This window comes from Urocitellus parryii, chromosome 5, assembly GCF_045843805.1.
Source record: "Urocitellus parryii isolate mUroPar1 chromosome 5, mUroPar1.hap1, whole genome shotgun sequence".
Classification (NCBI taxonomy): domain Eukaryota; kingdom Metazoa; phylum Chordata; class Mammalia; order Rodentia; family Sciuridae; genus Urocitellus; species Urocitellus parryii.
The window spans coordinates 204814778-204826904 of record NC_135535.1 but is presented as its reverse complement, the minus strand read 5'-3'; the positions used below and the strand labels follow the sequence as shown (position 1 = coordinate 204826904).

General features: G+C 37.1%; 1 protein-coding gene across 5 annotated transcripts in view; it reads right to left on the bottom strand.

The window, feature by feature from the left end:
* Window positions 1–12127, bottom strand: part of Zranb1 (zinc finger RANBP2-type containing 1) — a 49840-nt gene that overhangs the window by 2207 nt on the left and 35506 nt on the right. For all 5 annotated transcript variants that reach the window (XM_077799193.1, XM_026384282.2, XM_026384283.2 and 2 more), the window contains 7 exons: window positions 11420–11607; window positions 8375–8528; window positions 6459–6530; window positions 5881–6079; window positions 2558–2678; window positions 1238–1367; window positions 822–1051 (listed from right to left, as the gene is read on the bottom strand). In XM_077799193.1, the coding sequence (XP_077655319.1) occupies window positions 822–1051; window positions 1238–1367; window positions 2558–2678; window positions 5881–6079; window positions 6459–6530; window positions 8375–8528; window positions 11420–11607 (1094 nt within the window). The remainder of the gene's footprint in view (window positions 1–821; window positions 1052–1237; window positions 1368–2557; window positions 2679–5880; window positions 6080–6458; window positions 6531–8374; window positions 8529–11419; window positions 11608–12127) is intronic.

Below are 12127 nucleotides of genomic sequence, written 5' to 3'. Positions count from 1 at the left end.
CCTACAGCTGGTAAGACAATTAGGCCAAAGCAACAAACTTTTAACATGTTTTCAACCTCATAAAACTAAGTCTTAATTAATCAGAAAAGGCCAGAGGGAAAAACATCCCAAAAGATCATTTGTTTCACAGGATAGAAAAAGGCAAACAAATCACCAAAAAAGTCACAGCTTCAAACACCTAACAAGGTAAGTTTACTTAGTAAATTATGAACAGGCTTAAATTACACGCTGTGGTCTTTCTTGTATTTAATTTTTTCCCTTCAATGTTGTGATTATGAACATTCTATGATCATTACTATTTCACTGAATAAAAGACCAATAATTTTACAAGAATATGAGTTTCCTGAGAGAGTGTTCTTTTGTACTTTCTCACCCACCTCCCCTGCTCAATCTACATGTGCTTGTTTGTGCCTGTATCCATTAAGGCACACTGGCTGCTGGCTTCCCTTCTCACCCTTATCACCTCACCTTGTCGCCTATCCTCTCTTTCCTCCTTACTTTCTTCCCCTTAATGTAACTGGCCCTGCAATTCTTAGAATTCTATTCCTCCAAACTGGAAGATTCACTTCACCCATGACCCTATTAACTCACAAATCCCTCAGTCTTGCTTTTTCAAATTCCTTGCTATGCTCCCACAAAGGAGTTTTGAAATGATAATTTCAATGTCTGACCAACTAGTATTTACAGAAAGCTGCAATCATTACAACCACATTCAGAAATGTATCTGGCAGTACAGATAAAACCACACCTGAAAGGCACCAGAGATTGGATTCTGCTACAAAGCTTACTACTTGTGTTAACAGAAGAAATATGCTGCTTACCTCCTGTGCAGAAAGAAAATGCACATGGAGTAGCTTTCTTTCACTGTCAACCAGAGGCAAAAACGTGATGGTGACATCATCATCGGTGTTCAAGTTAGCACCAGCACCTCGGTTGCCATAGCCATCGTTTTCCATGGCAACCAAAGCAGAGAAGTGGCCCCTTGTGTACCCCAGAGCAATAGGACTTTTCCAACAAAAACTCTGTTCCCACAACAAAGGCAGATAGACTCCTGGGAAAAGGCAAAAGAAAATCACAAGGGTGAATACCTCTCATTCCCATGGCCACTGTTATTGTTGGTAGCCAAGAGTCACTCTGACCACCTCCCCCATAAATGACTGCTTAAGGATATGGTGCAAATTACATCATCATAGTTAAAAAAAAAAAAATTCTGAAATGCTCTAGAATAATGGCTTACCTTGAAACCGAGTATATCCTAAAGTTTCTCCCCGGAAACTCTTATAATATTTTACTCCATAAACTATAATTGGTCGTCTCAGAATATGGGCAAGGACAAAAATGTGTGTCTGTTCCAAACTTGCTCCAGGCTGTACAGAACAACAAAAAAAGGCATTTTTTCTTTAAAACATAACCAATCCTGGAAAAGTGATATATAAAAAGCAACACTATCTCCACAGTATGACTTTCAGTCCATTTTTAAGAAAAACAATATTGGCAAGTCAAAGGTATTAATAATATAGGTATACACCATTTTAAGAAGTCCCTAATAATATAGGTATACACCATTTTAAGAAGTCCCTTTACTATGCAGGCTCACAACTCCTTCAATCTTGGGAAACAGACTCAAACAGCAAGGGAGCTTCCTGTGATCACATCCTGATTAACTGTCAAAGTACTAACTTACAACAAGAAAACAGTGAGCTTTATGTCATAAATCATTAAATGGAAGTAACACCTAACTCAAATTGTCATATCCAATAGGTTTATCTTCCAGAGTTAGTGATGCTGACAACACATGGCCAATCTACATGTTAGATGTTAATTGGTCACTGTGGGCCCTCAAATGGCCCAAAGAGAAGGTACTAGTCTCTCAATGTTCGAATGAACTATTATGCATGTATCTTGACTTTGTGGTTTATTATGCTCAATATACCTCACAAAATAAAAATAAAATTAACATGAAACCAAGAGTTTAATAAGTGTGTCAGGCTATGGACACACCGCACTGAACCAACCAATCTCATCTATTAAAGAATGTGCAAGCAAAATTATCAGGAAAAGTTCACTCCTGCATCAATTAGAAGTCAGTCCTGCCAGTGGCGATTAATTCAGAATAAGCCAGACTGCACCTTTTCCTTTGCCTATATCTATCTCCTGGGTACAGCCTCACCACTGGGGAGCATTCTGAAGAATGTACACTTCTTCCTCAGGGCCTGACAGCTCAGCTCCACCTGTCATTGATTAAGGGATCCTGGTAAGGTCTCACCTAACCTATAGGTAAGTAAAATAGGCATATGGAAAGCAACCTCAAGACCAGGGTGCTCGAGATCACTGCACAACTTTTCGTTTTGACTTGATATAACATCTGTTACTCAAAATTCTGCAGTGGGGACTTCCTATGCTCATGTATTTAATAGCAGTCACGCCTAAAACCCAAGTTGACTGGTGCCAAGTCAAGCACCTTTCCTTGTACCACATTATCCCAATATGGTTTGCCCAAGCAAATCAGGAACTTTGACTACATGGCTTACCTTTCTCATAGACAAGCCTTGCTTACCTGACTAGCAAGAGAGAGGATAAATGCCCAGTCTTCTTGCCACTGTTCTTCTCTTAAGGAAAAATGTAAACCAAAGCTCTGAGAATACCAGGATTCCCAATCTTTCCAGCGTGTGTAAAACCTACACAGTTAAAACAAGAAACCTTCTATAAACTCTACCTTTAAATATTTCTTTAATGTAATCTTAAGGCAATTCATAGACCAATTTTACATTATTTGCAATATCTTTTTCAAATTAAAAATGCTCCCATTCTGTTAGCAGACATCTTTTAAAATATCTTCAGCCAAAATTTGGTGAAAATTTGGTGGGTGGCAGATCAAACACTAGTGAAGAGAACAATTACTTTCAATTTTCTATTACCAGTTTACAAGTTTAAAAAAAAAGACAATCAACATCATCTGAGTCTATACACAAAGAAGTCACACATTTGTCCATTGTTATATCACTACTTTTGTAAACAGGCAGGCACCGGAGAATGTGGTCCCAAGGCACACTTGGTTTTGGGAATCCTGTCCATATGACAGTTCTGGATCCCAACTCCTGAAGCATCCTTTCAGAGTGAGGACAACTTAGTGAAAGTTCTGCTCCAACACTTCCTGGTGGCTGTAAGCAAACAGCCTTGTTTCTCATTCAGATTACAGTACTCTATTTCTGCCTATCTCTGTGCTACACTGACAACTTCAAATGACTCAGAAATACCTAAGAATTCCAGTCCTAATACAAATACTGACAGCAACTCCAATCCAGAAATCACTGACTGCCAGCTCTGAGTTGGCCCAAAGTTATTATTACTAACCTCAAAACAGCAACAAAAAAAAACCAATTAGGGGCCAGATGTGGTGGCACAAACCTCCAATCCCAGCAGCTTGGGAGGCTGAGGCAGGAGGATCAAGAGTTTAAAGCCAGCCTCAGCAAAAGCGAGGCACTAAGTAACTCAGTGAGACCCTGTCTCTAAATAAAATACAAAATAGGGTTAGGGATGTGGCTCAGCAGTTGAGTGCACCTGAGTTCAATCCCTGGAACCCCAAAGAAAAGAAAGAAAAAAACAATTAGGAAAAAAACATCATCTGCTGAAATTTACAAGGTACTTTCAACATTACAACAAGGGCTGGGGATGTGGCTCAAGCGGTAGCGCGCTCGCCTGGCGTGCGTGCGGTCCGGGTTCGATCCTCAGCACCACATACAAACAAAGATGTTGTGTCCACCGAAAACTAAAAAATAAATATTAAAAAAAATTAAAAAAAAAAAAACATTACAACAAGATCATGGTGTTACCATCAGAGAAAAAAAATTACAAGGCTTTTTTAAAAGGGCATTTGCAAAGTTGTAGACTGATCACAGTCCAGATCTGCTGTTCCAGCTAGGAAACTAGACTTCGTCAATACCAAGGAATAACACAAATCAACCTTATAGGGCAGTCGCATTAACCAAACCCATAAGGCAGATCTGTAAAACCACAGAGCCAATAACTGCCATCATGGGAATTAGACCATTCTCATCCTCTCAAAGGCAGGCCAAATAATCACCACACTACTGCTTGATAAAGATGCAATCTGACAAAGACAGGCTAGGAAAACTGAACATTTAATGGCATCAGGCTTACCTAACCTGATGAATCCCCCTCATATCAATCCATATAGCACCCACCTCTCCTGAAAGGCACAAAGCCCTCTTTCCTGGACAAAGACTAAAGGACTAAACCATCTGCCTGGGTGACAAATTCTTTTTTAGCATATTATATATCCAGTCAAGGTTTACATATAGGCTTGCCAGTCAGGGAGCTATTTTGTTTTTTTTTCAGGCAATCACAAACTTTTACTCTATTGCATTAAGCTTTGATCTTCAAATTTAGTTCTCAAATACAAGAACATATAACTACTTTTTTTTTTTTAACAAGCACCAAGTGTCAAGCTATTCCAGGTACTAGATCTTCTACAATGGCGGCGGGGGGGGGGGGGGGGGCGGTCCCTGTTCTCTTTATATTCTAGACTTCATGTAAACCCTAAAATATAACAAAATGCACAACTAGTAAATGCTGAAAAAAACGCCAAAAAAATGCAAGGATAGTAACACTGCCTGAAGTAGGACCATTAGCATTACTCCTAAGCATTCAATAAGAAAAAGCAATTTTCATACCAATGTTAAGAAAAATAAGAGTTTTTAAATGGTTTCTATGCTTACCAATGAGTAATTAAATTTAGGTTCTTTGAATCTCAATTTTATTACCTATGAAATGATAGCTAAGTGAGATAAATATATTCACAGAACCAAGAAAATACTTAGGGTAGGAAAATCACAAAATTATCTCTTGTGCTTGATAACACGAGTGAATTTATACTTCAAGAATAACAAGACTTGACTGACTAGATCCTAGGTTAAAATATAAAGGACATTTTGAGACAACTATAGAGAAATTTGACAGTGGACTATATGCTAGAAAACTAAATCAATGTTGATTTTCTTAGGTTTCATAAGGTTGCAGGAGAATATTCTTGTTCTGAAAAGGTGCATGTTGAAATAATGAAGGGTAAAATTTTGATGTCAAAAAAAATCAGTACAGGGTAGCACTTACACAGATGAAGCACGTGTGCCAAAATATTAATAATTGGTCAATCAAATAAAAGAGACATTAGGTATATCACATGGATTTTTATCTTTTAAACTTTTCTGTGGATTTGAAAATTTGCAAAATGGGATTTTACAAGTCTCTTCCTCAGGAAGAAAAATAGCTTATAATATATAGTTATATATAACATAATTCTCTTAAAGTTGAAGATAATATGATACCAGTAAGTACTCAAAATTATGAGCAAAGGTGGTATCTTTTTATTGGAGGGGGGGTATTGAAGACTGAACCCCAGGGGCACTCTATCACTGAGCTACATCCTCAGTCCTTTTTTGAGATATTGTCTTACTAAGTTACTAAACTGCTCAGGCTGGTTTCAGTCTTGCAATTTCTTCTGCCTCAGCCTCCTGAGTCACTGGAATTATAGGTGAGCGAAACTATGCCCAACCCTATCAGTATTTAAGTCTATAAAACTAACAATGTTATATTAGAAATGTTTAAATACACTGTTTCTATTTTATGGAAATGAATATTGTTTCCAGTTTAAAGCTTCATCTGTTTCTATTTTAAACCTCTGATAAAAGGTATAAAACTACTGGGGTACTGGGGTACTCAACCAGTCTTCATTTCCAAAACCCAATAGTTTTGTTCTTTAGTTTCTCAGAAAATAAAACTGAGCAGAAAAATACCCCACTACTACAAGGAAATGATCCAGCAAATCCAGTCCAGGTGGAACAGGGAAGGATGCCAGCTCACCAATGTGAACAGTCATGCAGGCTGTCATGCAGGGCTTTCCGAAGCACCGAGTCCTTGTCATAAATACCCCAGGTAGCTTGTAGTACTGAGTCAAGTAAGCAGTCCCCTGCAGTTCGATTCCAAAGGGCATACAGTCGACTATCCAAACGTGTAGCCAACTCCAAGGACCAGTTTATAATTGGGGATTCTTCTTCTAACTCTGAGGAATTTAAATAACATATTCATTTTCGTGCCTATGTGGTTACAAAATATTCAGTAGGGTGAAGAATCCATCTTTTACATGTAAACAGGTAATTTATTAATAAATACCTAAATAAATTTGATCAACTGAAATAGATTTTTAGTAGTTAAAACATGGCTCTGGAATAGTTTATTCAACTTCAAAATTCCTTATAATTTTATTTTCTAAAAAATGTTGAATACAGAAATACATTTATACTGTAAAGTAGAAATTTTAAGGATCTTACATCTTTAATCTAAAACAAAAATACATCAAACTACTCCATACCCTAACAAAGTAAATCAAAATTTAATTTATCAGATAAAAGGTAAATTATATTCATTAATTACATGCTTACCTTTTTGAACATCTCTATCAAGCACCTCATCAAATAATTTTTCTTGAACTGTTGGGGGTAAGTCTTCAATATCTACAAAGGAAAATCAGACTGAAAACATATTCTTGTATTTCATAATTCGATAAACTATGGTAGCCTCTAATAGTCATGTCCTCTAAAATAACTTCCTCTCCACTGAAGGTCAGCAGAATTTTTTTATTAATGAACACATGTAACATGTGAAAGGTAAAATAGGTATATTATTTCCTTTCTGTATTTCATTACCAAAACTTCTTAATATACTTAATAACATTATATGGTGCTGCACATATATAATCCCAGCAAGTAGGGAGGCTAAGGCAGGAGGATCTCAAATTTGAAGCCAGCCTCAGCAACTTAGTGAGGCTGTGAGCAACCTAGTGAGACCCCATCTCAATATAAAAAATAAAAAAGGGCTGGGGATGTGACTCAGCGGTTAAGCACACAACACTGAACAAAACAAATAAATAAACTGCAACAACATTTGCACCAATAATTACAAATCAACTTTTAGTTGTTTTCTTCTCCTCACACTGGAAACTTCTGTTCAAAATATTACTTCCAAATTGAATCTTCTTTAAAAGTAAATGAAGCATGATTGTGGCACATAGCCAGCCTTTTTGTCATCTTCCTCAAATTCTCTATGCTCTATTCAGGTTACTTGTACCCATAAGAAAAATTATCCTTAATATTTTTTAAAGGCATTTTCAAGTCAGCCAAGTGGAGTGGCACATAACTATAATTCCAGAGATTTGGGAAGCAGAGGCAGGGGGGAACACAAGTTTGCGGGCAGACACAACAATTTAGCAAGATCCTGAACAACTTACCAAAATTCTATCTCAAAATAAAAAGAAATTTAAAATCTGAGAATGTAGTTCAGTAACAAAGCACCTTGAGTTCAATCCACAGTACTCCCCCTCCCCCAAAAAAAGCATTTTAAATTCAAAATAAAAATCTAATAATAATTTAGGATTAGCTTAGTGTGTGTGCACTTCAAATGATATTTGTCCAAATTTTAGAAGACTCAGTTTTTATCACCTACCATTTATAAATGCCCCTGTTTATATCTGAGTATGAAAGTTGAAAATACTCAGATCCCATATGAAAGCTTTTATTTTACAAGCCTTTGAGTTTTGGTATATTTATTCAATGCCACTAACAAGACATCCTAGAAGATTTTTCTCAACAGCCAATTATTGAAAAATAAAAATTTGTTTCACAAATATAATAGAAATCAGTGTAATTAGTGAAAAGCAATGCCATCTCAAGAGTGCCAGCATCTTTAAACCAAAAATGACCCCTTTTCCATAAAGTCCTGTGTTCTAATCTTTCTGCTTACACAAGATAACCAATCACTACCAATTTCAAAATAACAGATGAATATGAAAAGGGAAAATTAAAATAGACCAAAAAGAGAACTTTGTAAGATAAAACCAAAGAGGGAAATAAATGGGCAACACACACACACACACACACACACACACACAATACTGGGTACAGTGGTGCTTGCCTATAATCCCAGTGACACAGGAGGCTGAGGCAAGAGGATCTTAAGTTCAATGCCAACCTGGGCAATTTATCAAGACCCAAACTAAAAAAGGAGCTGGGGTAGAGTGCCTGCTGCTGGATTAAACCCCCAGTACTTGGGGAAAAAAATAACAACCCAAGACCCACAAAGATCAGTTACTTCTGATCTTTCAAATAATAATGATAATGAAAGCATCTGTTTCTACGCAGCTCTTGTACTGACTACTTTCAGCATAAACAGGACGGTAAGGTCATTTAAGGTGCACATATATTATTTGCTTTCTTTTAAAAAAATACATTTTTTGATCCATCTATAAAAACAGAACTATAATAAAATGAAAATTTCTTTTCACATTAAATTTTGGAATTACCTGCTGGCAACGTAAATGTTACAAGATCAGTTAGGAAATAGCAAGCGAAATCCCCCTTTCTCTGATGAAGAGAGGCAGCGACTTCCCTCCGGATTTGTTCTGTCAGTTCAGGACACACCATTGCTGGAATACATTTTGCTGCTTGTTGAGACACCTTAAATACAACAAAACAAACTTTCCTCTGTATCTCATTTATCATAAGTGAAAGAACATTACACAGCATTTAAAAGAAATTAGCAAAATGTCCCAATAATTCAAAGCTATGTTTGTTTTTTTAATCTTATATTGTGTTGGTATTATTTTCTTACCAGTGGAAATACATATCAGTACATCTTTCCAGAAAAACAGCAATACAAGTGTGTTACTCTGATTCAGTAATTCTACTCTTCATATTTATCCCAAGACTCAAAGATGCACATTTTTAAATATATACAAAAGACTATTGTTTATAAAGGTGCATCATAGGAGAGGGAGGGAGAACAGAAAACCTAGATGGACTAGCCATCATTAAAAACATTTGTAAAAATAAGGAATTGCAAATGCTCTTCTTGCATGTATTTTAAGAACTCTGACTTGGAATAAAGAAAACAACATTTAAAGCATTATTTCCACACTGGCCTTGAAACTCTTCCTTCTCCCTATGTGTTACCACAGAATTTTTTAAAAAAGCATTTGTAATCTAAGTTTAAATCTGGCAGAGGAGCTGTACACATTGTTGCAGTGAGTACTACTACAGAGGCCTCTAAAGCAAGGAAATACAAGGCTCAGGTGGCTAGAACTTTCTTCCCCTTTTAAAATGCTCAATAGCCGTCAGGCCCAGTGGCAGAAGCCACTATAATCCCAGTGGCTCTGGAGGCCAAGACCAAAGCCAGCCTCAGCAACTTGGTGAGGCCCTAAACAACTTAGCAAGACCCTATCTCTAAATAAAAAAGGGGCTGGGGATGTGGCTCAAGCGGTAGCGCGCTTGCCTGGCGTTCGTGCAGCCCGGGTTCGATCCTCAGCACCACATACCACCAAAGATGTTGTGTCCGCCGAGAACTAAAAAATAAATATTAAAAAAAATTCTCTCTCTCTTTCTCTCCTTTCTCACTCTCTCTTTAAAAAAAAAATAAAATAAAAAAATAAAAAAGAGCAGGGGATGTGGCTCAGTGGTTAAGCCCACCTGGGTTCAATCCCCAGTAGCAAAAAAAAAAAAAAAAAAATTCTAAATAGCAACAAATGTTGCAAAGATTTCACCTTAGGTTTCAGTTGTATTTGGTATGTAGAGTTCAAAAAACATACATATCGAAAATTTTTAAATCAAAGGTGTCTGTTAGTGAATAGAAGAGTCTGGTGCCATCCTTGAGTGAGCCAGTCAGCTCAGTTTTCAGTGACAGCAACATGTAACATCACCTACCTAACAGCAGCCTTCCAGTTACAAGTAGAGTCTAGAGCAGCAAATCTTGTGGCAAACCACTCCAAGAAGTTTTACTGATGATGTCATCTATGTTTACATGTAGAGAGTTTAACTTCATTTGTAAGTAACAAAGTTTCCAACACCTGCATAACTATTCATAACTATTTTGAAAGCTCCTACATGAAAATTCAGTCCTATCAGAATGTATTGTCCAGGATTACCAGTAACCAAGAAAATGCAAGTACACTAGACTATGCTGGCTACAAATTCCCGCATCTTAACTCCATGAATCCAACAGTCAAAAAACACTCAAAATATGGGAAACCAGACAGGCATGGTGGCACACACCAGTAATCCCAGCGGTTCAGGAGACTGAGGCGGGAGGCCTGCAAGTCCAATGCCAGCCTCAGCAACTTAATGAGGCCCTAAGCAACTCAGCAAGCCTCTGACTTTACATATTACAAAGGGCTGGGAATATGTCTCAGAGGTTAAGCACCCCAGGGTTTAATACGAGTACCAAAATTAAATATACATGTGTGTGTGTGTGTGTACACACACACACACACACACACACACACACACAGAAACCAAACATCAAACATTTTCAGACTACAACTCTCATTTCAACACTGCTAAAATGAATACCAAAAGTAAATTCAAAAATAGCTTTTTCCAAGAGGCTATCCCTCAGACTCTTTCAAAAACCAGAAAGACTTTTCCAAAAATAACCTGGACATAACACCAAATGCTCAGACATTTCAAGAAGAATGGCGTCCAAGCATTCCCCTTCACCATCATCCTCAAGCAGGATATGAAGCTGCCTCTCATCTTTTCACCTCTTCAACTTTATGAGACCTTAAGCTAAAAGTTCTTCACTGAGGGTCCAAGAACTTAAATGGAAATTTTGTTTTAATTACATTTAAATTATTCATTTTCACTAACTCCTTGCCTAAAATAAAATGCATTCTTATTAATCACAAATTTGGTTTGATATTTTGAAAACTATGTTCCTGGCCCAATAACTTGAACTTGTAACAGACACATCCCATCAAATACCATGATTCAAATATTCTTGCAAAACATCATGCTTTAAAAGCACACACTGCTGGGTGAAATGTGTTGTGCACCTGCAGACCAAGGTACCTGGGAGGCTGACAGAGGATTACTTGAACCCACAAGATCAAGGCCAACCCAAGCATCATAACCACACTTCATTTCAAGGGAAGGAGAAAAAAGAATATACCCTTGAAATTTATACTGTTGAAATCAACAGTTAAGAGTTTAATGTGATTTTTTTTAAAGAGGGAGAAAAATAGCTAAAACATAAGAAATGTTTGGAGAAACATTATATCAAAAATAAAAATTAACACCACAATTAATATAAAAGAACATTTAGGGATGGGGTTGTAGCTCAGCAGTAGAGAGCTTTCCTAGCACATGTGAAGAGTGACAGAGTACTTGCCTAGCACTTGGGAGGCACTATGTTCAAGCCACAGCACCACATATAAATAAATAAATGCATATATGTATGTATGTATATTTTTAAAAAGAACATTATGTATGTATGTATGTATATTTTTAAAAAGAACATTATGTATGTATGTATGTATATTTTTAAAAAGAACATTTAATCAAAATGCCACACATACCTCTGTAAGCAATATTGCTAGCATATCCTGCCTCTGGAAACGTATGGCTAAGTGTACCAGGGTGTAGCCAACATCAAAGGCAGAAGGGCGATTCAGTAAGCGTACTTCATCTGCAGTAAGCTGGCGTGCGATATCTCCTCCTGATGATTTGTATGCTTCTATGGCAGCTAAATCACCTTCTACGACTCCTAAAACAAGCATCAAGATAGAAAAGCATTTAATCCTATTTTTCATCAAAAAGCAAAAACCTGTAGCATTCACTCCAAACTCTAAACATTTCTCTGTGCTTCCTGGATCCTGGGGTATCACTTATTGTCCTGAAGAATATAAGAAAAATTAGCATTTCCCTCCCTTTAAAAATTTCTTGCCAGAACTACCTAGTTAGCACTTACCTTACCATCATCAGTGCTGGCTCCATGCTCTGGTAAAGTTTAAAGGAAATGTTAGGATACAGTAAATGGATGAAAAATCAGTAACCTAATGTGAGACACCTGACTTCACAGACCATACTGAGCCCCTGTTCTGGGCCTGCATTCATCCTAACTGTAGAAACCAAGGAGGCAATGAGGTGCTTCCAGTAGATGTTGGGCTGCTGCTGCCCCCTTATACTACATTCTTAAAGCAAAATTCAAAGGGGGAGGGAGAACTGAGTTTTCCATACTGCTCTTAATTGTGAAACAACTTAGTGACTGGAACCATTTTCATTGT